Genomic DNA, 26,350 nt, shown 5'->3' on the forward strand with positions numbered 1-26,350 from the left:
GGCAGCAGATTGACATTAAAGCTACTAATGCGTATTTGGCAATCTGCCCATCTTCTCCTCATGTATACTCCTTCCTCATGAAGAAAGAGTTCAGTCCCTTTACAAATGCCCTAAAGTATCGGAGAAGATGAGATAAAGTAAGGAAAAGGTGAAGAGAACAGTAAGGATACTAAAAACCCCTAACTTCTGGGCCCCTAGATAAAGACAGTTTATCTTTTACATTTTCATATTAAGGTTCTTTAATATAAAAAAAAGCAAAAAAACTGACTGAAAATCAAAATTGAGAAAAGTATTATTATCCTCCTTGTTATTTTGGTATCTTTCTCTGAAGAGAAAGCTTCAAGGTAAGAATAGAAGGCATCATCATAGCTGTCAGGAATCCAGGACTAGAGAAGAGGAGCTTTTAAGAAAGGAAAAGTGGTCAAACATTGACACGAAAGCCAAGTGAAATGAAAGTCAATAGTGTCAATGTGAGCTAGGAGCCAGGATGGGGAAATGTCAATTGAGCCTACTACACATCTGGCTCAATTCAAGGGAATGGGCATTCAAAAACAGGGAATCTATCAGTAAAAATATACTTTCCCAGAGCTTGCCTAAGATAGTCCTGGTTATAGTTGGGAATATCTGCTTTGTGCTTACTGATTAAACCATCTCACAAATGACATTATCTCTTCATAAGCATCACTCAAAGTGGCACTGGTTCGATCTGTGAATTCCTTCTACAGTAATAATCATTATCTGACTCAATCTGTGGATTGACATGGAGAGACGAGATAATTGGTAAAAAGTGGAGAACCAAAATAGTTTCTTAATTGCTGAATGAAAAGATCTTTCACAATTAGAAGTAAAATCCATTGGGAAAGTAGTCAAACGTGTGCTTAACAGAGGAGCTGAAAGTATGAGAGAACATGAGGAGGAGGGGACCTGGGTACTGCAGTTCCTCCTGTTGTGGGGGAGCATTGTTTGCCAGTCTCAGCCTTACCTCTGCCAGCAGTACTATCCTCTTGCCATCAGGCCATATCACATGGTCAACTTGAGATCTCACTCGCTCCCAGGTCAGTTCTGGTGTCCGCAGACTCGCCTGGAACACATACAGCAAGTACATCCTCAGCCATGGCAAGCCCCACTGTGGGGACAGTAAGATGCTGAAGGGAGCCATTTCAAATAGCAGGCTGAAAGGAGCAACCAACATGCCAGATGGAGAATACCTGTCCTGGGTTGGTCAGGACTGTTCCATTTCAGGGAATTTAATCTGAGGCCCAGCCAGGGAGGGATCACTCAGGATGTCATTCCACAACATATACTGTGTGCCCACTCTCACAGTAAAAGGTGCTATGGAAAATACAAAAGAAACCAAAGACATGGTTTCTGCCTTCAAAAAGTTTGTACTTTAGCTGGGGACACAAAACAATACATATGAGAGAGGGAAAAAAAACCGCCCTTAAAATACTTACAAAGCAACATGCAAACAAGTGCAAATTAATACAGTGCAAACTGAATATATAAGTGCTGAAGAAACACAGAAGAAAAGGAGGAACACAGCTGAGTGGGATTAGTAAGAGGCCAAATGTCCTAAACATAGCATGCTGGGGTCCAAGGTTCTGCCCTCATATCCCAAGGTCCCAGGTTCCACCTTCTCAAGGATGGTGGTTCACCCTAGTTACAGAAGCTTTGTGACCTAAGTGCAAATGTGAGGTAGCCTTTAAAGAAATGCTTAATGGTAGAGTAAAGCTCCCAATGGCTCACCCTCCTTCCATTTCTGTATATTGTATATTCAGAGAAAATGAGAAAATGTTATGTTTATTAACAGCAGCAATCAAATAACAGCCACGGGGAGTAGACTTAAGACAACACCTTCCTTCTTCCAATAGGCAATGCCTAAAATAGAAAATGAGTTCATATTCCAAAACCACCCATTGGCTCATTTGATAAAATTAAGAAGTTCTGCCAAATAGCTTTCAGACAAATAAAGTGAAACACTTTTGGTTATACAATAATGATTTACAGGGTGCATACCATATTCTAGGCACTGTAGTAAAGAGCATGAATATAGATAAGACTGTGGATTCCTTTGCTAGGCTGTGAGCCATTTATGGACAAAGACAGTACCTTCATTTTTGTATCCCCAGGGTCTATTTAAGCAAACAATGGGATGCTCAACTAAAGTTTAGAAATTCATGGTTCCTGTCCCCAAAGAAGTTCCGATCTAGTAGGAAAGACATACACCATTATATTTCAGTGTACTCAGAACTATATTAATGGTGTGGACAATTTCTTTATTAGGTAGATGAGAAACACATACAATTTCTCAAAATGTCAAGTTTCATAAATTGGTTCAATCTCTCTAGAGGGCAATTTGGCAGCAGCTAGCAAAATTTTACATGTACCTAATCTTTGACCAATCAGTTTCACTTTTTTAGGGCACTATCCTATAAAAACACTTGCTCAAGTTCAGAAATATAAGTGCCCAAGAATGTTCAATACAGCCTTATTTGTAAATAAAATAAAATGTAAAAAAACCTAAATGCAAATAAACTAGGGAATGGTTAAGTAAATCAGGATAGTTCCAAACAGTGAAATATTATACAAATCTTTAAAAAAAAAAAGTTAAGCTGGTTATTCTAGTTAAAAAAAAAAAGTACTACAATGAGAAGCTCCAAAAAAGAAGTAGACATATATGTGTTAACAAAAAACCATTCACTTTTCTTTTTTTTTTTTTGAGACAGAGTCTCACTTTGTCACCCAGCCTGGAGTGCAATGGCGTGATCTCAGCTCACTGCAACTTCCGCCTTCTGGGCTCAGGCGATTCTCCTGCCTCAGCCTCCCGAATAGCTGGGATTATAGGCACTTGTCATCATACCTGGCTAATTTTTGCATTTTTTTGGTAGAGACAGGGTTTTGCCATGTTGGCCAGGCTGGTCTTGAACCCGACTTCAGGTGATCTCCCTGCCTCAGCTTCCCAAAGTGCTAGGATTACAAGTGTGAGCCACTGCACCCAACCCAGTCACTATTCTTAAGTGAAAAAAATTAAGTTGCAGAAAAATCTAGTCTAACTTCAATTATGGAAATTTTTTGCTTATTTTAAACATATTTACAGTGTTTGAATTTTTAAACTAAGCAAGTATTATTTTAAAATTGGAATTTAAAAAAATGTTATAAATAAATACTGTAAATACAGGGCTAAAAAGAATTTAAGGGCAGGGTACAGTGGTTCACGCCTGTAATCCCAACACTTTGGAAGGCCAAGGCAGGAAGATCCCTTGAGCCCAGTAGTTCAAGACCATCTTGGGCAACATAGTGAGAGACCTTGTCTCTACAAAAAAAAAAAAAAAGAACAGAATTAGCCGGGCATGTTGGTGTACACCTGTAGTCTCAGCTACTCAGGAAGCTGAGGTGGGAGGATTGCCCGAGCCTGGGAAATTGAGTCTGCAGTGAGCTGAGATTGCGCCACTGCACTCTAGTCTGGGCAATGCCAGAGTGAAACCATGTCTCAAAAAAAAAAAAAAAATGAATTTAAGCAAACAGACCATTTTGAGAAATTAAGGATATACAAAGTAGAATCCATTAGCTTTTAGAGCTTAGCACTATGGAGGGTAATAACCACAAAGAATTAAGAGATACTCTTGGTGACAATGGCAGTTTTTATTGAGATGATGGGACTTCATCTCAGTATTTCAGGTTGTTAGTGTTTTATACCCCTAATCTTCCAGAGGCCAATCACAATCTTGGTGACTGGGAGCAAAGAGCTAAAACCCATCTTAGGAAATATTCCTTGGGAAGAAAGATACAGCAGAATCCAGGAAAGAACACTTCTTATGAATGTAAGAAAATAACCAATGCTTAGTAGAAGCAGTTTACTAGAGCACTGGAATGGCTATGCTGTAGGTGAAAGCCTGACAGTAAATTTAAAAAAGGGTTGAAGAGAAACTTGGTTAACTTATCTCCACCACTGTCCAGGAAGCTCCAATAACCTGACTATTAAGGTCTAGTCAGCAGTCACATTGCTCAAGACCAGAAGGGTTTCCTACTTTACAGCTGGCACAGCTTGACAAGAATCTCTCTTAAAAACATCCAGTTGTCTTTGCTATGGCTCTATAATCACTAAGCAATCTACCAGGAAAAGGGATTCCTGTGCAGACTACCTTCCCAAACCAGGTGTACATGCCACAATAAATCAGCCACTCATTATCCTTGCACAAATTGGTCTTAGAAAATTTTGGACAGTGAACGTCCATTTTTTTTGTTGTTTTATTTTTTTCAGGGAGGACAACTGTAGTTCTAGTCCTGTAAAGCACAAAGTCTCAGGTTAAATCATTCTTTGGCTGGAAAAAGCGTTTAAAGCCTATGTACTTAATGGTTTGACCACCTGAATTACGACGCTTACAATTACACAGGCCTTCTATGTCATGCACATGGGTAAGCAGGTCTGCTTTTATGAGAAAGCAAACATGTAAAAGAAAAACGTGGCAAAAAGGCAGCAGAGTGCACAATCCCTTTTCCAGGTTCCTTCAGTATTCACTGCATTCACATTTCTCAGAAAAAAATGGAGCTTTCTAAATGGCCAACTCTTCTGATGAGCTATTCCTTCCTAAATATGCAGCAGGCAACATCTCAAGGTTAGGTAAAACTACGAATTCCTACTAAAAAAGGAAAAAAAAAAACCTCTAAAAATTTTGATTACTAAAAATATCTGGATACTTACCAAATCATCCTCCTACAGTTTCACTGAGTTGACTGGTAATGATTTCCGCCTTTTTCTCACACTATGCATCCAATCCATTTAGTAAATTCCATTGGTCACAACCTATCACTTATCACTGCTAACACTTGTCCATCTAATCCAAGCCACCACCTCCTAGAGTCAGAAATACTGAAAGAACCTGCTGTTATCCCTATCATCAGTCAAGCTCCAGAGTGTTTTCTTTATACAAAAGCCAGAGTAATTTTCTTTTTAGAGACAGGATCTTGCTATGTTGCCCAGGCTGACTTTGAAATTCTGGGCTCAAGCAATCCTCCCACCTCAGCTTCCTGAACAGCTGGGGACTACAAGCATGAGCCACCACAGCTGGCTTCCAGAGTAATTTTTAAAAACCTAAGTCAGATTTTGTCATTCATCTACTCAAAACCTTCCGATGGCTTCTTTCAGAATAAAATCTAAAGTCCTTAACATGACCTGTAAAGCTTGACATTGCCTATACCTTCTTGAGTTAACTCTTCTTCTGACCCCCTCGGCCAGTGTTCCTGCCACAGTGGCTTCTTTTCTGTTCCTCAAACACATCAAACGGGTGTCTACCTCAGGGTGTTTTACCTGCCATTCTCTCTGAACAGAATGCTCAGAGGGCTTGCTCCTTTATTTCATTCAGGTTTTTAAAAGTATTATCTCCTAGGCCGGGCGCGGTGGCTCACGCCTGTAATCCCAGCACTTTGGGAGGCCAAGGCGGGTGGATCACTAGGTCAAGAGATCGAGACCATCCTGGTCAAGATGGTGAAACCCCATCTCTACTAAAAATACAAAAACTTAGCTGGGCATGGTGGCGCGTGCCTGTAATCCCAGCTACTCAGGAAGCTGAGGAAGGAGAATTGCCTAAACCCAGGAGGCAGAGGTCGCGGTGAGCTGAGATTGCGCCATTGCACTCCAGCCTGGGCAACAAGAGTGAAACTCCATCTCAAAAAAAAAAAAAAAGTATTATCTCCTCAAAGAGACTTCCTTGACTACCCTAACTAAAATGGAATCCCCAGTGTCCTTACCTTGCTGTTTTTCTTCAATACTAAGCCCTAACTAACAATAACTACCTATTTCTTTATTATTTGTGGCCCACACTAGAATATATGCTCCCTGAGAGACAGGATATTGTTCACTGTCATTTCTTCAGTAAACTAGTATGTGGCATACAGCAGAGCAGGATTCAAGATAAATTTGCTAAACACTGAATAAAAATTCTGGTTTCATTACTAGATGAGTTTGATATTTCCTTGAATTTCATTTTACATGCCCTGTGACACTACCACCAAAGGTTGAATAATTTAACTTTTCAAAAGTTCCTCTGAGCATCTCTTTTTCTGGACCATTTAGCTTAGCCATATACCTTCTGCCAAGAGAAACACAAAGAGAAGTAAGTGAGAGATGGCCCTTGGCTCATGTGACTGGCAGATACGGGGGCCACCTGGCAATATCTGCAAAACTTGGTCTAGTCTCAACACAGCAACCAGGGCAATCCTTTTAAAATAAAAGCCATCCTTTAAAAACGTAAGTCAGATTATAAGCCCTCAATGACTCCTTAGTTCTCTCAGCATATAATCAGTTCTTACAATGAGCTATGAGGCCCTCTAAGATCTGTCCTTTTACCCCTCTGACCTCATCTTCCACTCTTCCTTGTCCCTATGCTCATTCTACTCCAAGCACACTGGCCTCCTTGTTATTCCTCAAACAGACTAGGCACACTCCTGCCTGAGGGCATGTGTACAGGCCTTTCTCTCTTGCTGACATGCTATTCACTAAAAATCCACATGGCAAATTCCTTCAAGTCTGCCTCAAACATCATCTTTTTTAAAAAAAAAATTTTTTTTCTGGAGTCAGGGTCTCACTCTGTCACCCAGGCTGGTGTGCAGTGGTACTATTTTGGCTCACTGCAGCCTCTGCCTCTGAGGCTCAAGTGACTCTCCTGCTTCAGCCTCCCAAATAGCTGGTACTACAGGTGCCAAGCCACCACACCCAGCTAATTTTGTTTTTTTTATTTTTTGTAAAGATGAGGTCTCACTATGTTGCCTAGGCTGGTCTCAAACTACTGGGCTCAAGCAATCATCCCACCTTGGCCTCCCAAAATGCTGGGACTACAGGTGTGAGCCACCATGCATGGTCTCAAACATCATATTCTTTTTTTTTTTTTTTTCCTGAGACAGAGTTTTGCCCTTGTTGCCCAGGCTGGAGTGCAATGACACAATCTCAGCTCACTGCAGCCTCCGCCTCCTGGGTTCAAGCGATTCTCCTGCCACCACACCTGGCTATTTTTTTTTTTTGTATTTTTACTAGAAACATGGTTTCATCATGTTGGCCAGGCTGGTCTTGAACTCCTAACCTCAGGTGATCTGTCCATCTTGGCCTCTCAAAGTGCTGGGATTATAGGCATGAGCCACTGCACCTGGCCCATAATATTCTTAATAAGGCTCACAGCTTAATCTATTTCAAATTAAAATCCGGTGCTCAATTCTCCCACCCTGCTCTACTTTTTCTTTTTCTGTGGTGCTTTTGCCTTCTAACATAGTATAGATTTTACATATTTATTATGTTTATTGTTTTTCTTCTCACTAAGCTCCATGAGGGCAGAAATGTTTTTTCTTGTTTTGTTCACTGACTCCAAGCATTTAGAATGACACCTGGCACATAGCAATCACACAAAAATATTTTGTTTTGTTCACTGACTCCAAGCATTTAGAACAACACCTGGCATATAGCATTCACACAAACAAATATTTGTAATTGAAGGTGAACAGTCTTCTGGTCTTTATCCTGGGAGGTTACTTATGTCTGGGCTGCCTCTGAAGGAGAGATTACCATCATGATTTGAAGTTAATCCACAAGTCATGAGGAGAAAATAATACAACACACAGAAAAACAAAACGAAGAAAACTAGACTGGGAGTAAAAAAAACTCTGGATTTTGTACACCAGTTTCTTTTCTCTTTTCCTTTTTTTTTTGAGATGGAGTGTCACTTGCTCTTGTCGCCCAGGCTGGAGTGCAATGGTACAATCTCAGCTCACTGCAACCTCTGCCTCAGGGGTTTCAGAGATTCTCCTGCCTCAGCCTCCCAAGTAGCTGAGATTACAGGCGTTTGCCACCACACCCAGCTAATTTTTGTATTTTTAGTAGAGATGAGGTTTTGCCATCTTGGCCAGGGCGGTCTCAAACTCCTGACCTCAGGTGATCCACCTGCCTTGGCCTCCCAAAGTGCTGGGATTACAGGTGGGAGCCAGTGCACTGGTTTCATTTTGAATCAGTTATATGATTGACGAGGTAGTTAACTTCTTAGTTTCCCAACTGAAAAATAAGACTAAGAATAATACCTCATGGAGTGGTCAAAAAGATGAAATGAGATAAAGTAAAAATACAAAAGGTACATGACTGCATTTGGAGTTATTTTTATTTCAGAGGTTCTTGAGGGTTTAGAAAGGAAAATGCCTTCCCCTTCCCTTACTCTGACAGTTTTCCATTAGGGCCCAGGGCATAACACAAATACTTCCCTTCAGGCCTTTCCCCTTTGGGGGCTCTAGAAGCAAAGTCATCTAGGAAATGATAATCATGTGCTAGATAGTTTTAGAAATACTAATATCTTTGATCATTCAGCAAAGAGGCAGTATGGCACATAAATGAAACTTAAGCAAAAGAAAAGTAAAAAAACAACTACCAACTAAATTGTTCATTGTAAGCAAAATATCATGGTAGGAGAGAGTAATGAGGCCATGCCTCTTAGATACCCCAGGGTAGAAAGAGGCTTTAGTAGATTGTTCTGCCAACTATTTTTCATAACGGAAGAATAGGGCACAGAATTTAAAAAGGAAACCATATTTAATAAATAATATCCAGTAGGCTCTCAATACATCAGCTGGTCCTTACCTGGCAATGCTAAAGCTCAATCAGAGCAGCTCTCAGTGGAGATGAAAGCATGCTTTGCCTGAGCCAGTTACCCAGAGAGAAATACAGGTATACCATAAAAATTTAAAACCAGAGTAAAAGTCACACTGAGAGATACTTTGGTAAGTCTGAAAAAAAATAAACAACACTTGGCTGGGCGTGGTGGCTCACGCCTGTAATCCCAGCACTTTGGGAGGCCAAGGTGGGCAGGTCACAATCAGGAGTTTGAGACCAGCCTGGTCAGTATGGTGAGGCCCTGTTTCTACTAAAAATACAAAAATTAGCTGGGCATGGTGGCGGGCACCTGTAGTCCCAGCTACTTGGAAGACTGAGGCAGGAGAATTGCTTGAACCCAGGAGGTGGAGGTTGCAGTGAGCCGAGATCGTGTCACTGCACTCTAGCCTGGGCAACAGTGTGAGACTCTGTCTCAAAAAAATAAAAAAGAAAAAAAAGAAAGAAACAACATTTCTACTAACTATTACTTGGGCCGCTTATTAGTACCAACTGCTATTTTGGATTGCAAAGTTTTAGGGTGAACGTAACCAAATTAGAGAATCAAAGTGATATATTTTCCGGGTTTGAAGAAGACATGGTACTACACAACGGCGCTGGATTATGACACCTGCAGACCCAATTACTACAGTTTGGAAAACATGTGACAGGAGAACCTACTCCAATAAAAGAGGGGGATCAAAGAAGAAAACACAGTATTTGGTACACACAGTCAATCTTAAGCAACATAACCACCCCAACCCATAGATTTCCTTATTTCCTTGTACTAATGTACTTATCTCATCTTTATAGTAAAACCAAACACCCCCAAAATACTGACTACCATACTGATTCACATCCATTGCATCCTTTTTTTAGTTTTGAGTTTATCTTGCTCTCAGACCTAAACATAGGGATAAGGCTTACAGTGTAAACAGGCATAAGCTTGAGTAGAAGATGACAATCATTTAAAATGATTAAAATGAGATGAAGAAACTTCATAGTCTCCACAAACACAGGCTATAGGGCTAGTAAGTGAAAACACACGGACAACTCTGCCAGGATAGTCATGTTTAGAACGGCTTGTGATCCCGCTTTTTCATTTTCCAGTTTGTTTCTTGTGAAGGAGAGAAAAAAGCCCCCAGTAATGAGCCACTTGATCTTACCACATCAATCTCCGTGTTGGAATGTCCCATGTTACAAACGATGCAGCTATTCTTCATACGGTCCAAGTGCTCTCTGGTAACCACATTCTTGTTTCCTTAAAAACAGAAGAAAGGTTTGAGTGTTCACCATCTTTTGGTGGCCACAGCGACGTGAGAGCTCCCAGCCACCCGCATCCACTGGGAATCCAGCTTTTCCAGGACTGTGGTCGCCCTGTCCTGTCGGCTGTGGCAGGAAAGCAGCCCCAGAATCCTCATGCACTGGCAAGAGGACCCAGATCTCAAGGACAAAAATATCTATGAGAAGAACCCAGACTCGCATGATTATAACAAGGACCCCGTTTTGGACGTCTGGAAAATGCAACTAGTCTTCTTGTTTGGCTTCTCCATCATCCTGGTCCTTGGCAGCACCTTTGCGGCCTATCTGCCTGACTACAGAATGCAAGAATGGGCTCGCCGCAGAACTGAGAGGCTTGTGAAATACCAAGAGGCCAGTGGCCTCCCCAAAGCAGTGGAATCCAACTGCTTTGACCCCAGCAAGATCCAGCTGCTGGAGGATGAGGACTGACCAGTTGCTGAGTGGGGCTCAAGCACCACCTTCCCCACTCCCTGCCTACCATTCTGACCAGAGAACCTAAGTGAAGGCGCTGGACGTAAAACAACAATAATAACCACAAAACCACAAAAAGACCCCAGACAAGATATCCACATGAAAAGGAATAAAGTCAGACACTACCTCATACAACATATGAAAATTAACTCAGAATGGATCATAACCTAATTGCAGAGCTAAAACTATAACACTCTTAGAAGACGAACACAGAAATAACTCTTTGTGATGGATTAGGCAACAGTTTTTTAAGTGATACAACACCTAAGGCACAAGCAACCAAAGAAAAAATAGATAAACTGAACTATGTCAAAATTAAAAACTTTTGTGCTGCAGATGATACCAGTAAGAAAGATAATCCACAGAATGAGAAAAAAAAAAAAACGTGCAAATCATGTAACTGATAAGGCACTTGTTATAAGAAATTCTTAGAACCCAGTAAGAAGACAATTTAAAAATAAGCATGCCAGGCATGCTGGCTCACGCCTGTAATCCCAGCATTTTGGGAGGCTGAGACAGAAGAAGTAATCACTTGATCCCTGGAGTTTGAGACCAGCCTGGGTAACATGGCAAAATTTTTATTTTCTACAAAAAATAAAAATAAAAACATAAGCTGGGTATCATGGCATGTGCCTGTAGTCCCAGCAACTAGGGAGACTAAGGTGGGAGGATCGACTGAGCCCTACAGGTCGAGGCTGCAGTGAGCTGTGATTGCACCACTGCACTCCAGCCCAGGAGACAGAGTGAGACCCTGTCTCCAAAAAAAAGAAAAGGATCTGAATCAACATTTCTTCAAAGAAGATGAACAATAAACACATGAAAAGATGCTCAACATCATTAGTCATTAGGGAAATGGAAATCAAAACCACAACAAGATACTACTTTACACTCACTAGGATGGCAATATCAAGAAGACTGACAATAACAAGTGCTGGTGAAGATGTGGAGAAATTAGAAGGCACATGTATTGTTAGTGGGATTGTAAAATGGTGCAGTCACTTTTAAAAAGTTTGGCAATTCTGGGTGGGCATGGTGGCTCACACCTGTAATCCTAGCACTTTGGGAGGCCAAGGCGGGTGGATTGCCTGACCTCAGGAGTTTGAGAACAGCCTGGGCAATACAGTAAAACCCCGTCTCTACTAAAATACAAAAAATTAGCCGGGCATAGTGGTGTGCACCTGTAGTCCCAGCTACTCAGGAGCCTGAGGCAGGAGAATCACTTGAACCTGGGAGGCTTTAAGTTGCAGTGAGCCGATACTGCCTCACTGCATTCCAGCCTGGGCTACAGAGCGAGACTCCATCTCCAAAAAAAAAAAAAAAAAAAAGTTTGGAAATTCCTTAAAGTGTTGCTTTTTTGTTTTGAACTGCTCAAGTGATTCTCCTGCCTCAGCTTCTTGAGTATCTGGGACCACACCTAGCTAATTTTTTTGTTTTGTTTTGTTTTTGTAGAAGACAGAGTTTTGCCATGTTGCCCAGGCTGGTCTGGAACTCCTGGGCTCAAGTGATCTGCCTACTTCAGCATTCCAAAGTGCTAGGATTACAGGTGTGAGCCACCACACCCACCTGAAAATGTTAAAAATAGAGTTACTGTATGATCTAACAATTCTACTCTTAGAATATATGCAAGGGAACTGAAAATATAAGTCCACATAAAAACCTATATTCAATTTTTAGAGCAGCATTATTCCTCATTCCAAAAAGTGAAAACCACCCAGCTGTCTACCAGTTGATTAATGGGTAAATAAAATATGGTATACCATACAATGACCATTACTCAGCAATAGAAAGGAATAAGGTACTGATATATGCCATCACATGGGCAGGTCCCAAAAACATCCTGCTATGAGGCCAGTCACAAAAGACCATAATATATTGAATGATTCCTTTTCTTTTGAGACTGAGTTTCACTCTTGTTGCCCAGGCTGGAGTGCAGTGGCATGATCTCGACTCACTGCAACCTTGGCCTTCTGGGTTCAAGCAATTCTCCTGCTTCAGCCTCCCGAGCAGCTGGAACTACAGGCACCTGCCACAACTCCTGGCTAATTTTTTGTATTTTTAGTAGAGACAGGGTTTCACCATGTTGTCCAGGCTGGTCTCAAATTCCTGACCTCAGGTGATCCACCCACCTTGGCCTCCCAGAATGCTGGGATTACAGGCATGAGCCACAGTGCCCGGCCATGAATGATTCCTTTTAAAAAAATTATTATTTTTCCCCTTCTTTTCACAGTGTTGCTAGATTCCACTTACATGAAATGTTCAGAATAGGGCTGAAGGATTATGGAGGATGGAATAAGGAATAACTGCTAATGATAAGAGGTTTCTTTTTGGGGCGATAAAAATTAGATAACTGGGATGTTCCACAACTTTACTAAAACCCATTGAACTGTATACTTTGAAAGGACGAACATTATGATGTGAATTACAACTCAGTAAAAGCATTAGATTGTGGTGATGGTTGTACAAACCCTGTGAATTACTAAAAAAAACAAAACAAAACAGTAAGCATTTTAAATGTGGGAAATGTGTAGTAAATGAATTACAACTCGAAAAAAGCAAATTTTCTTTTTAAAAGGTCCAGGCTGGGCAAGGTGGCTCACGCCTATAATCCCATCACTTTGGGAGGCAGAGGTGGGAGGATCACCTGATGCTAGCTGCTCTACAGATTTGAGAGGCCCCAGTATGCTGAAATCCTCTTGGTTCACCCTGATGCTCCAATGTCCCAGGTTTTATGGAGCACCACACCTACTGAGATTATTTGTAAGAACTGGAGCAATGTTGGCCTATACGCCCCTTGATGAGAAAAGCCTTGCATTGTTGCTGGGCTATGTGCACAATTTCCTAAAACATCTGGCAAAGGATTTTGCATCTGTCTTTACTGCCAGTGATTACAAAGTGGCTTCTGATGAGTACCACTAAAAAGCCCTGTGAGCATCTATAGACAGCTCACCATTTTTGTGCTGTATCTATAAACACTTTTTGTTCTTAGTCTTTTTCTTGTAAAATTGATGTTCTTTAAAATCATTAATGTATAACAGGGCTTATGTTTCAGTTTGTTTTCTGTTCTATTTTAAACAGAAAATAAAGAGTGAAGCTCCTTTTCTCATTTCAAAGTTGCTACCAGTGTATGCAGTAATTAGAACAAAGAAGAAACATTCAGCAGAACATTTTATTGCCTAGTTGACAACATTGCTTGAATGCTGGTGGTTCCTATCCCTTTGACACTACGCAATTTTCTAATATGTGTTAATGCTACGTGAAAAAAACGCCCTGATTCCTAGTGCCAAAGGTTCAACTTAATGTATATACCTGAAAACCCATGCATTTGTGCTCTTTTTTTTTTTAATGGTGCTTGAAGTAAAACAGCCCATCCTCTACAAGTCCATCTATGTTGTTCTTAGACATTTTATCTTTGCTCAAATTGTTGAAGGATGGTGATTTGTTTCATGGTTTTTGTATTTGAGTCTAATGCACGTTCTAATATGATAGAGGCGATGCATTATTGTATAGCACGGTTTTCTGGAAAAGTTGATATTTTAGGAATTGTATTTCAGATCTGAAATAAAATTTGTTTCTAAATTTCAAAGCAAACAAACAAACAAACAAACAAACAAAAAACCAGCCTAGAGAGTAATACCTCATCTCTATTTAAAACAAACAAGCAAAAGAGATACAGGGGATTGATATGAACCAAGAACAACTTCTTATGGTACCTCTTCTCTGCCCCTCTCTCCTTGAGGCTACAACTACAAACGTCTTTTTATTCTTTTCTGACTTCCCCTCAAAAATAGAATTATAAAAGAAAACCAGTGTTCCTGTGGTTTACGGTTCTACCATAAAAATAAAATAAATATCCTACCCTAGAGGAAACTAGTGATTCCTGCATCTTCTTTAAAACTCAATATCTACCTCTTCAGGAATTAACACGATAACTTCTTCCACTCTGACTATGAGAATTTCTCTCTAGCCTTGCCTTAATTACGTACTAGAGAGAAACATAATTCACTTCTGGAAGTAAAATAAAAAATCAAGTGTACATTTAAGAGCTGGCTTCCCAAATAAAACTTTATAACTGAATCTCATCTCTAGCTATCTCCTAGGATGAATGGAGATATAACAGTTGCCTTAAAAGGGTGAAGAGAAACTTTTTTACACAGTAATGATCTTTGGTCAGAGCTCTCAGGAATTCGGAAAAATGTGAAAGACAAGACTGACCGGCTTTGTGGGCTACTATCTCTCTCTAGCTTTTAGAGTTTGGTTTTTCAGAATATTTCCAATCATCTTGAACTTGCTCCATAAAAGCATTTCAAAGTGCTACCCCATTTAAAATGTCATTATCATACCTGTACAGGTAATAACAATGTCCACTTGTCGGATGACCTCATTTAATTTCACCAGTCGAAATCCATCCATACTGTTGAAATAAAGCATGACCAATTAACCTAAACAGGCAGCTGGGGAGCCTTTTAACACAGAACTTCAAAAGCTATTACCAAGTTGCTGTCATTTCTTGAGATAGCTAGACTATTCTTAGAAGTGAAAAATCCAAAAATTTCCTTAGTTCATACAAGGCAGAAATAAAAGGTCCCTTTATATCACAGAACTTATTTCTTCCTGACAATAGGGAACCAGGGGTTACCATGAGATTTCCTGACCGCATTTCTAGAAACTGTAGAAAGTACCACTTAGCCACTTAACCAACTACCTCATTGAAAGTGTTCTCTTCAAGATCATCAGTGATCTCCTGAGGGCCAAACCCAAAATTTCTTAGACTCTTCAGTCTTTTTTTTTTTTTTTTAAGAGATGAGATCTCACTATGTTGCCCAGGCTGGAGTGTGGTAGCTAGTCACAAGCATAATCATAGTGCACTACAGCCTCTAACTTTTGGCCTCAAGCAATCCTCCTGCCTCAGCCTCTTGGATAGTCAGGACTACTGGCATATACCACCATGCCCAACTTCTTAGACTCTTATTACTTGATTTCTTCTACTATATTAAACATGATTTGCCTTCTTAAAACTCTAAATCCTTTGGACTCCACAATACATCACTCCTGGTTTTCCTCTTACTTCTCTAATTGTTTCTCCTCTTTGGATATTGGTACTCTGTATGGTTATGCCTTTATTCTTTTCTCTGTTCTTTCAGTATAGAGAACCATACTCTTCCCTTGGCTGCAAATGACTACTTATAGGTGGCTGATTTTTACATTTTTATCTTTAGGTTAGATCTCCCTGACGCTTCATAGCCAAGGATCAAATTAGCCACTGGATAGCACCTCATGAATGTCCCAGAAGGATCTCAAACTTACTGTGTTTGAACATAAACTTATTATCTACTCTGAACCTAGAACCTTATTTATTTCTTCTTCTATATTTTCTATTTTGATCAATAGCATCACTGTTCATCCAACTGTATGAGCCATATAGACAAGAATGTCCTTGCTGCCTCTTCCTAACTAAAGTTGTCACCAAATCTGGCTCTTTTCCTTTAATTCCTTAAAAGTTGCTTTCATCTGTCTTCTCCTCTCCAATACATACTGGCTTTGCTTAAGTTTAGGTCTATTAAATCTTGCCTAGATTACTATAGTAACCCCTGGCCCAATCTCATTGCCGCTAGGTTTACATCTTTCTACACTTGAGCTCAGCCAAAAGGCCAAGAAGCGATAGGTTTACATCTTTCTAAATCATTTTGCAGAGTGATTTTCCTAAATGCAATTTGGATCATGTTACTTCCTTGCTTAAAATACCTCAGTGAGACTGCCTGTTCTTAAGGATAAGGCAGGATTAGAATATGACCCACATACTTAAGTGATATGTGACTATATTGACATATGACTCCTACTTTGATAGTACCACTCCCCCAAATGTATCCCATCTGCCAACTATATTAAAATATTTCCAGCTTCTTAAATATGCCATGCTATCTCCTTCCTTGGAAACAACACACATGTTCCCTATATCTGGAATATACTTCCAAACTAGGAAAACATCTATACAAATGTCAAAACTCAGCTCTGCTGACGTCTGTTTCTACCCTGCTCCTTTGCTCTTCAGTTAGTAATTTCTCCTTTATGCTCCTACAGAAGCATGTGCTGTTTAAGTACATGACAGCATTTACTATGATGCACAGTGGTTATTTGTCTGTGTGCTTCTAAAAGCAGGACCTTATCTCATTTATCTATTCATCTTATTCATTCTCAGCACATAGCACAGTATGCAATGCACGGTAAGTGAGCAATTCATGTCTATAGGATTCATGAATTCATAGAAGTTGGGCTTGGTAGTATGCACCAGTAGTCCTGGCCTACGCAGGAGGATTGTTGAGGCCAAGAGTTAGAGGTTGTAGTGCACTACAATTATGCCTGTGACTACTACTACACTCCAGCCTGGACAACATAGTGAGATCCCATCTCTTAAGAAAGAGTCAAGAGTCTACAAAATTTGGTTTTAATAAACTGTGAAACTGTTTTAATAAATTGTGATAATTGTAATACTGTTTAGATTATCCTATAGACATGAATTAATCACTTACTATGCATTAGATACTGTACTATGTGCTGAGAAGGAATCTAAGAATGTGTTATTAAAACATGTTCAGGTTCCTATAATAAACCCTTAGTGTACTAGAAGGATGATGGTTCCCCTAGGCTATAGACACTCAGACTCTGCAATAGTTTTTAAGGACAGTGGTATTTCCCACCCTCCTGGGGATGGCAAGAGACAATTTTAATAATAGCTACAATCTAGTGAGCATCTATTATGTGGCAGCAGCTCTGTACCTTATATAATTATGTATTTGTTATATAATGTATAATACATAATAATAATGATTATTATTATTATTATTTTGAGACTGGGTCTTGCTGGGTCACCCAGGCTGGAGTGTAGTGGCATAACCACAACTCACTGCAGCCTCAACTTCCCAGGCTTAGGTGATCCTCCTACCTCAGCCTCCCAAGTAGCTGGGACCACAGGCATGCATCACCACACCCAGCTAATTTAAAAAAATTATTTGTAGAGATGGGGTCTCCCTATGTTGCCAAGGCTGGTCTTCAACTCCTGGCTGAAGCAATCCTCCTGCCTCAGGCTCCCAAAGTGCTGGGATTACAGCCACGAATCCCCCAAGCCCAGCCTACGTTAACTATTATTTTATTGAACTCTCACAATCCTATGAGGTAGGTATGATTACCCGCATTTTAGAAATAAGAAAGAAACTATTTTTTTAACTTTTAATTTTAGAATAATGTCAAACTTAAGAATTATAATAGTAGTGTAAATAATTCTCATATACCCTCCACTCAGAGTTAGTTGATTTTACCCTTAATTGGGATTTGTCTAATGTTTCCTCACAATTAGATTCAGGTTATACATTTTTGGGAGAAATACCATAGAAGGGCTATTTTCAGTGTAATACATCATAAGGCATCTGATGCCTGCCAATTTCTTTTCTGATCATTGTTTGAAGGGGAAGTATTACACATGGAAATGGTAAGGGGCTACTTGTTCTCTAGCTGACAGAATCCCTGTTACTATCTCCATAGGATTTCTAAATTTTCGCTTTTCTGATAGTCTCTGCTCTCTCCAAGCAGAGCTCCTTGACCTTTGAAAAACAGATGCTTAGAGCTAGTGGCAGCCTCTCTGAGGATCTGGGCCCCTCTAAAATAAAATGTGGCATCAATTAGGCCATTCTTTGGAGGCAGCTCCATGATTGCAAGTGAGATGGTGGCGTAGAGGCTTACCAGGCTTGCAGGGCGCAGATGGGGTCAATTTCAGTTACATACACAATGGAGCCCATGGCTTTCAGGGCAGCACAGCACCCTTTCCCCACCTGAAGATGAGAAAGAACATGCACATTAAGGAAAGTCACTGACAAAACCATTTCTCAAAGCTTCTCGTAAAGTGCACCCCCTCTTTCCACCCCCGAGAGGAATTTCACTGAATAGATTCATGCTTGGGGAAAACAAGAAGAACAAATAATTGAATGCAGCTCATAAACAAACCCCTGGCTCCTTCTTACCGCATTCATGTGCACAAGAACACCCACGCTCACGATTCATAATCAAAACACAAGCTAAAAGAACATCACTAACGGTGGTACTGGAGCAAGTCAGAAGATCAACTTAAGGAAAAATGGCAGCAACGCAAAGGGAAAAAGAAAGACTGTACTTTAACCAGAGGGTCTCTGAAGTTCTTTTTCTCATCTAAAGTCGTGAGCATACTCTTAAGTCCAGACAAAGAAAAAATTCCAGAATATTACAACAAAACCCATTTAAAACACCCAGTAAATAAAGGTTAAACTTTACCTCTCCATAGCCACAGACTACCACTTGCTTTCCACCAAACATCATGTCTGTTGTCCTTTTAAGTCTAGGGGGAAAAAAAACACATTAAATCAGAAAATCTGCTTTTGTTTCTCCCTTGAAGTTAGATTGAATCTCTTTGTTTTCATGGGGTTTTTGTTGGTTTGTTGTTCATTTTGAAAGAAAGTCTGGTTTCTTTTTTTTTTTTTTTTAAGGAGTTTTCTGGTTAACGATCAGAAAACCTGCTAGACAAATTCTAAAAGAGATATAACACTGAAAGTCTGGTTTCTATCCTAGAGAAACTAATGACCAGAAAGAAAGGTTGAATAAAATACTTATTTTCTCACTCCCTGCCGTCCAACCAATCCTATATGTAAGGGTTTTTTTTTTCCCTTTCTTACAAGTGGTGCAGAAAGGAAGATGTAGGTAAAACAGCAACTTTTAAACATAAAAGCAACATATATTTATTCAACAATATTTTGAATATATGATATTTAGAAATAGAAGAAAATATACAAAGGAGAAAATAAAAATAATGCAATTTTAATTTAGAAGGTGAAAAGGCTCTGGCTTAATGGAGCTATCTAGAGGTGCTACATGAGTCCTTTCCAGAAATAACCAAAGCCAAAAAAGTTAGAACCTCAACTTGACAACACAAGTTCGTCTCAAAGATAATAAGCATTACCCATCAAGAATTGATTCACGGCAACAGTAGAGGTTGTCAAATTTCTGTTTGGTGACTGAGTCATTGACATTCATGGCTGGAACACACAGCTTCCCAGCTTTGGACAGCTGGTACAGCCTGAGGATGAGGGAAGCCAAGAAGAACATAAAACATTGGGACATTACAATCTACCACTGCTTTCATTACAATCTACCATTCTGGGCCCCAGAAATATGTTGATTGGGTGGGCATGAGAGCATGAGACATGACTAATTTTGTCCTATTAGGTGACTACTGAGAAACAAAGAATATCTTTCTAGAGCCTACATATATAGCTTCACAATAAAGGTCTTATTCAAAAGTCATGTGGGGAAAATCCTTGACCCACCTCTAAATTTTAAGGCTTTCACTGGAGACTATAAAAAGTGGGAGAGTGGCAGCAGATTGAAGGTTGAAAAATTACTTACTGGATACAGTGTTCACTAAATCTGCACTTGTCATCCTGCCTGCTGGAACCACAGGTGCATGAGACTACGCCTGGCTGTTTGTTTGTTTTTTTGAGATGGACTTTTATTCCGTTGCCCAGGCTGGAGTGCAATGGCGCAATTTTGACTCACTGCAACTTCTGCCTCCTGGGTTCAAGTGATTCTCCTGCCTCAGCCTCCCAGGTAGCTGGGATTGCAGGCATATGCCATCATGCCCGGCTGATTTTGTATTTTTAGTAGAGATGGGGTTTATCCATGTTGGTCAGGCTGGTCTCAAACTCCTGACCTCAGGCGATCTGCCTGCCTTAGCCTCCCAAAGTGCTGGGACTACAAGCATGAGCCATCGTGCCTGGACTTTTTTTTTTTTTAATAGAGACAGGGTCTCACTATGTTGCCCTGGCTGGTCTCAAACTCCTGGACTCAAGTGATCCTCCCATCTTAGCTTCCCAAAGTGCTGGGATTACAGGCGTGAGCCATTGTGTCCAGCTTAAACTGTGTATTAATTTCACTCATCTTTTTAATTATAAAGGAGTAATTTTAAATACTATTTTAAAAACCATGCTGACATCTTGAATCTACTATAGATGTTCAGACGGTCTAAATGGACTTTAAATATATCCGATCATTTACTGCAACAATTTAATATTCAAATATGCTCACATTTGTTTGTTTTCTTTCCTTTTTTTTGAGACAGAGTCTCACTTTGTCACCCAGGCTGGAGTGCTGTGGTATGATCTTGGCTTACTGCAACCTCTGCCTCCTGGGTTAAGTGATTTTTGTGCCTCAGCCTCCTGAGTAGCTCGAACTACAGTTGTATGCCATCACACCCAGCTAATTTTTCTATTTTTAGTAGAGTCAGGGTTTCACCATGTTGGCCAGGCTGGTCTTAAACTCCTCACCTCAGGTAATCCACCCTTCTTGGCCTCCCAAACTGCTGGGATTACAAGTGTGAGCCACTGTGCCTGGCCCAAATAGGCTCAAATTTATAATCTCAATATGTGTATGTATATATAGGAGTTTTATTTTAAACTGAGTCGATTATTGTGTTTTATTCAAAATTCATCCCTTTCTAAGAGTGCAAAGATACGTTATAACTCACAGTTTTGTACAATCAAAAAGATCATAATGTATTGAAGCAGTGATGGTGGCTGATTCAGAATTTACTTCCCTAAAACTTTTTTTTTCATACTTTCAGCTCTTTATGGGTGAAATAAATCACAGAAATTGAACTGAAATAATTTCAATTTTACTCAGAGAATTACTGCTCATTTGAGAAGCAGAAGGCTCACTAAGTCCTTGCTCTCCATGTTAAGAATATAAGCTCTAAGATGGTTTGTTTGTTTTGTCTACTGCTAGATTCCTGGCACCTAGAGCAGTTCCTGGTTCATTATAGAAGTCCAATAAATATTTGTTGAATGAATGAATGAATAAATGTGCCCAAAAAGGATAAGAAGTAATTGTTCACAATCACTAGAAAACATGAGGACTTCACTTGTTCTCCCACCTGCCCCGTCCTCACTATTTTAGGTTCATTATTTGTGTGTTAGTTAAAAAAAAAACAAGAGGGATCTGGTCCCCTCATAGCAAGCTGAGATCTGGTTACCTCAAAGCAGGCTCTGATTTTTAACATGTGTTTTATAGGTATGTGTTTATAAGATTATATGTCTAGACAATGAAACCAGGTATGCCCATGCCAAATCTTACCTATGAACTCCAGTAACACTCTCCTCTACTATGCCCTTGATTTTCTTAAACATGTTGGGATACTTTTTATAAATCCAGTGGGTAAGATCCCCTCCATCATCCAAGATCTGCAATAGGAAGCATCAATAACATCATTCACTTTGCTGAAACCTCAAGGCTTCACTCCTTCTCTGGGTCTTGCATCCCAATCTAATCAGCAATTTACAGATGTTTAAAATTTTCCATATGGTTATGCAAAGTAACTTAAAGTCAGAGTAAATGCAATAATCTGCCAAATAGTCATTATATTGAAGTAAAAGACAACAAGAGGAGAAAGGCCAATGATAATCTGCATAGCCAAATGACCCTCCCCATGACATATCTACTGTATCAAAATACACAGCAACTAACTGAGGATTTTCTTATGGATTGATAACTTGTGGTTAGCTAGGCCACTAGATCTTGAATCTACTATAGAGATTCAGAAAGGCTAAATGGACTTTAAATATATTCAGTCAGGCTTAGTGTTTTTTTGTTTTTGTTTTTGCTTTTTTGAGATGGAGTCTCACTCTGTCACCCAGGCTGGAGTGCAGTGGCATGATCTTGGTTCACTGCAACCTCCACCTCCCAGGTTCAAGTGATTCTCCTGTCTCAGCCTCCTGAATTACAGGCGTGCACCACCACATCTGTATAATTTTTGCATTTTTAGTAGAGACAGGGTTTCACCATGTTGGTCAGGCTGGTCTCAAACTCCTGACCTCATGATCCACCCTCCTCAGTCTCCCAAAATACTGGGATTACAGGGGTGAGCTACCGGGCCCGTCAAGGCTTAGTTTAAACAATAGGTTTCAGATTACATGGTCTCTTAAGAAGAGAGAAAAATAAATAAATAAATGGTCAGATAATTAAGTCTCCCTCTCAGAACAATGGCTCATAAAACTATATTCCTTAATCCTCTTCTTCTTCCAAAGTATAGGCACTCTCCCACCCAAAATATCAGGCAGCACTGTAGGGTTTTGCCTAGCACAACCTCACACTCTGTACAAACCAAATTAAAAATAACCAGGGAACCGTGCAGCATGTAGGTGTGCAAGCATGCCTCTGAACAGCTCATCTATCACTATTTCAGGTTGGGATTAAAGATAAACACAATGCTGTGCCCACTGGAGCTTTCATCAGCGGAGAAAAGTTTTTGAATTATAAAGCTAAAGAAAAATCAGCTTATAACACTATCAGACACGAGGCTGTGACACTTCAGCCCTTCACTGGGCTGTCAGAAGTGTTTAGCAGGACTTTGCAAATTGTTATACCCATCCTCCTGGAAAGTCCCACAGAACTGAATTGCCCTCTGCTGACACGCACTCATCGTGCAGTCTCATCAATTATGAACTCTACTATAAGTGCCAAAACTGCCATCCTAGACCTCAGAGGACACAAAATCCCCAACTTCATGTCTACCACCTGATCTCTTTTTTGCTTTTGCTCTTGCTGTTGATCTATTTTTTTTTTCTTCTTCTTCTTCTTTTTTTTTTTTTGGTTTGAGATGGAGTCTCACTCTATGGCTCAGGCTGGAGTGCAATGGCGCAGTCTTGGCTCACTACAACCTCTGCCTCCAGGTTCAAGTGATTCTACTGCTTCAGCCTACCCACTAGCTGGGACTACAGGTGCCCACCAGCATGTCCAGCTAATTTTTGTATTTTCAGTAGAGACAGGGTTTCACTATATTGGCCAGACTGGCCTGGAACTCCTGACCTCATGATCCACCTGCCTTGGCCTCCCAAAGTGCTGGGATTACAGGCGTGAGCCACTGCACCTGGCCTATTGATCTATTTTCTCTCACTCAATCAAACCTTGCTTGACAACTGGGATCTAAGGTAGGACTCTCATCAGAGCTCTTATACTTGCTCCATACTACAAGTAGAAACCCCAAGAACAGATGCCCCAAGAAAGCAAAAGACTCTTCTGAGTTTCTCTCTCCCTTTCTCCATGTATGGAATCCCTCATGAAGTTTTCGCTTGCCACAGAAAAGAGACAAAAGAGATCGAATAACTGGAAACTGTGTTGCAAGTCTCCCTATTCTCATCCACTTTTCCCTTTTAATGCACATATGACACAGGCAAGTGGTTACAGTCTGTAAGATTTATTTAATGAACGCTGCCCATAATTCTCACCGTGTGAATCTACTGCAGAAAATGCTTGTCATCAGGAAATCTTCCTGAGGTTGGGAAGCAGGGAAAAATACTAAACCTTGACAGAATCCAAAGACGTATATACGGGTCCTGTTTTCTGGGTGACAACTGTTTTTGTCCTTGTCTTACTTTGTTTATTAACCTTCCTAGCCGTTTGTGCTCATTCTAAAGTTTGTAAAAGTTCTCCAGGTATAATCCCAATGTCCTCCCATGGTTCCTGACTTTAAAAATCAGTGTTTTATTCCCAGGAGAAACCCCCTGGCATATCTTCTTTAGCATCTGCCAGTCATACTCCCTCTTGTCACTATTAAAACTGTTGGAATGAGCTGACTCATCTTACAGCCACTGTCAGCTCTGCTCCCCCACCCCTTCAGGAATTGAAGGCTCTAACCCAGCTTCCTCAAACAAGCCTGGTGCAATGTGACCTGGATCACAGAATTCAGAAAGAAGCTACTTCTCTGCCACGCACCAAGTGAGGCCTGTTCCGCAGTCTTCAGCAGCAAGCAATGGTTGGACTAGAGCTTCAGGGATTCTTTTCTCAGTATATTCCCTAATCTCTGCCCCCTCCCCTGACTAATACGCAGAATTATTTGCAAAACAGAAATACCTCATACTCTGTATGTAGCTTTTTCGGGGGGCAGGGGGGACATGGTTTCACTTTCCCACCCAGGCTGGATTGCAGTGGTATGATCTCAGCTCACTGCAACCTCCACCTCCTGGGTTCAAGTGATCCTCCCACCTTAGTCTCCCGAGTAGCTGGGACTACAACTATAGGTACATGCCAACATGCCTGGCTAATTTTTCTATTTTTTGTAGAGACAGGGTCTCCCTTTGTTCCCCAGGCTGGTCTCGAACTCCTAGGCTGAAGGAATCCACCTGCCTTGGCCTCTCAAAGTGCTGGGATTACAGGCCACCACACCCAGCCCTTTGTGTGTAGCTTTTTGCCTCCTTGCAAATCTAATGTGCTATCAGGCTTCAAGACCTGATCTTCTAAAAAATGAAACAAAAATAGAAATGAAGCAAAAATTAAAACCCCAAAACTTCACCTGGTTATCTTATTTAATGTGGGGAATGAATATAAAGAGAAGAAATTTGAACTTGGAAGCTCTTCAGGTTTACTATAAATTCATTATATGAACTCTATTATTTTTATTTTAATTTTTCTAGTCTTGACTAATATGATGAGTATATGGATTCTAGAGAGAAGACTAAATATCTTGAGAGCTCTGGGGTTTTTCGTTTGTTGGGGTTATTTGGTTGTTGTAAGGGGTGGGGAGTAGGCAGTAGCAGGGGATGGAAACTCATTCCTCTTGCTTTTTAACCAGCCAGTTGTAAATCCTGGGCAGTGCTTTATTGTTTCTAATGAATATAAATGCTTCCAACATTAGAACCAACAAATAAGGCACTTTGAGGTTATAAGAGCTTCAACAGTCTTAAGAGTATCAGAAGCATAAGAATCTAGTTCTGCTGGAAACTCAGGCACATCAGATAGAAATGAAGCCATTTTCCTTCCTTCTTGTTGAAAAACCCTCTCCCAGGCCATAGCCTCCTCCCATCCCCAGTCTTGACCCCTACAGAATTATGTTAGCAGAAATCTGACCCACCATGTTTGGCTGCCAGCCCTCCACATTCACACATCTATCAATGCACCACCAAAAGTCATCTTCTGACTCTCCCTTCCAGGCAAAGACAGGAAATCCTGAGAAGAAAAGGAACAAAGAGAAACTATTAAAGACCAGAAAAAGGCCGACCCCCAAACTTTGGTAAGAAGATTCTACTTTTTCCTAATTCCCACCTCTCTTATTCTGCTATATTCTTTGGATTGACTTTCTTCACTGATTGGTATTGCCTTCAGCCCCTTTATCCGTTCTTGTCTTTGAGGGTCATTCTGCTCTTGTTAGCCCTCATAGCCCAATGAGGACAAGCAGAATGGACAAAAGTATGACAGGTGTTTAAAATATGACGAGAAGGGGCTAGGCGCGATGGCTCACACTTGTAATCCCAGCACTTTGGGAGGCTGAAGCCGGCGGATCACCCGAGGTCAGGAGTTTGAGGCCACCCTGGCCAACATGGTGAAACCCTGTCTCTACCAAAAATACAAAAATTAGCTGGGCGTGGTGGTGTGTATCTGTAATCTCAGCTACCTGGGAGGCTGAGGCAGGAAAATAGCTTGAACCCAGGAGGCAGAGGTTGCAGTGAGCCAAGATCGCGCTACTGTACTCCAGCCTCGGTGACAGAGTGAGACTTTGTTTCAAAAAAAAGGAAAAAGAAAAAAAGTGACTAGAGGGAAAAGAAAAACCAGAAACAGGAACTTGTTGACCCACTCAAACTGGCATTCCCACCATTTCCCAATTACACTTGAATTTTTCTTGCTTCTATACTGTAGTCATCCCACCCTCTTATTAAGAAAAAACCTTTACATGTTTCTCCATTTGCTAAAACGTTACTATACTTCATAGCCTAGTTAAGTGTCATGTTCCTAATTAACGCAGCTGGAAATGAGCTCTCAAGGAATCTGAACTTTTCTTTTTTGTTTTTTTGAGACAGAGTCTCCCTTTGTTGCCCAGGCTGGAGTGTAGTGGCACGATCTTGGCTTACTACAACCTCTGCCTCCTGGGGTTTTTGTATTTTTAGTAGAGAC

General features: G+C 40.5%; 1 protein-coding gene, 1 non-coding gene and 1 pseudogene across 7 annotated transcripts in view; 1 reads left to right on the forward strand and 2 right to left on the reverse strand.

The window, feature by feature from the left end:
- The window catches only part of AHCYL2 (adenosylhomocysteinase like 2), a 202,275-nt gene that overhangs the window by 3,592 nt on the left and 172,333 nt on the right, over nt 1–26,350 (reverse strand). For all 6 annotated transcript variants that reach the window (XM_035254769.3, XM_035254768.3, XM_035254772.3 and 3 more), the window contains exons 6-13: nt 25,314–25,408; nt 21,542–21,648; nt 19,374–19,490; nt 18,692–18,755; nt 18,128–18,216; nt 14,734–14,804; nt 9,787–9,881; nt 983–1,081 (exon numbers count right to left, since the gene is read on the reverse strand). In XM_035254769.3, coding sequence (XP_035110660.3) covers nt 983–1,081; nt 9,787–9,881; nt 14,734–14,804; nt 18,128–18,216; nt 18,692–18,755; nt 19,374–19,490; nt 21,542–21,648; nt 25,314–25,408 — 737 coding nt within the window. The remainder of the gene's footprint in view (nt 1–982; nt 1,082–9,786; nt 9,882–14,733; nt 14,805–18,127; nt 18,217–18,691; nt 18,756–19,373; nt 19,491–21,541; nt 21,649–25,313; nt 25,409–26,350) is intronic.
- On the forward strand, nt 9,887–10,431 carry LOC103795049 (NADH dehydrogenase [ubiquinone] 1 beta subcomplex subunit 11, mitochondrial pseudogene; annotated as a pseudogene).
- On the reverse strand, nt 18,902–18,964 carry LOC118143963 (U7 small nuclear RNA). Its single transcript, XR_004728441.1, has one exon. It is a non-coding gene; the product is annotated as a U7 small nuclear RNA (small nuclear RNA).

The sequence above is a fragment of the Callithrix jacchus genome, chromosome 11 (genome assembly GCF_049354715.1).
Source record: "Callithrix jacchus isolate 240 chromosome 11, calJac240_pri, whole genome shotgun sequence".
NCBI classification, from domain to species: domain Eukaryota; kingdom Metazoa; phylum Chordata; class Mammalia; order Primates; family Cebidae; genus Callithrix; species Callithrix jacchus.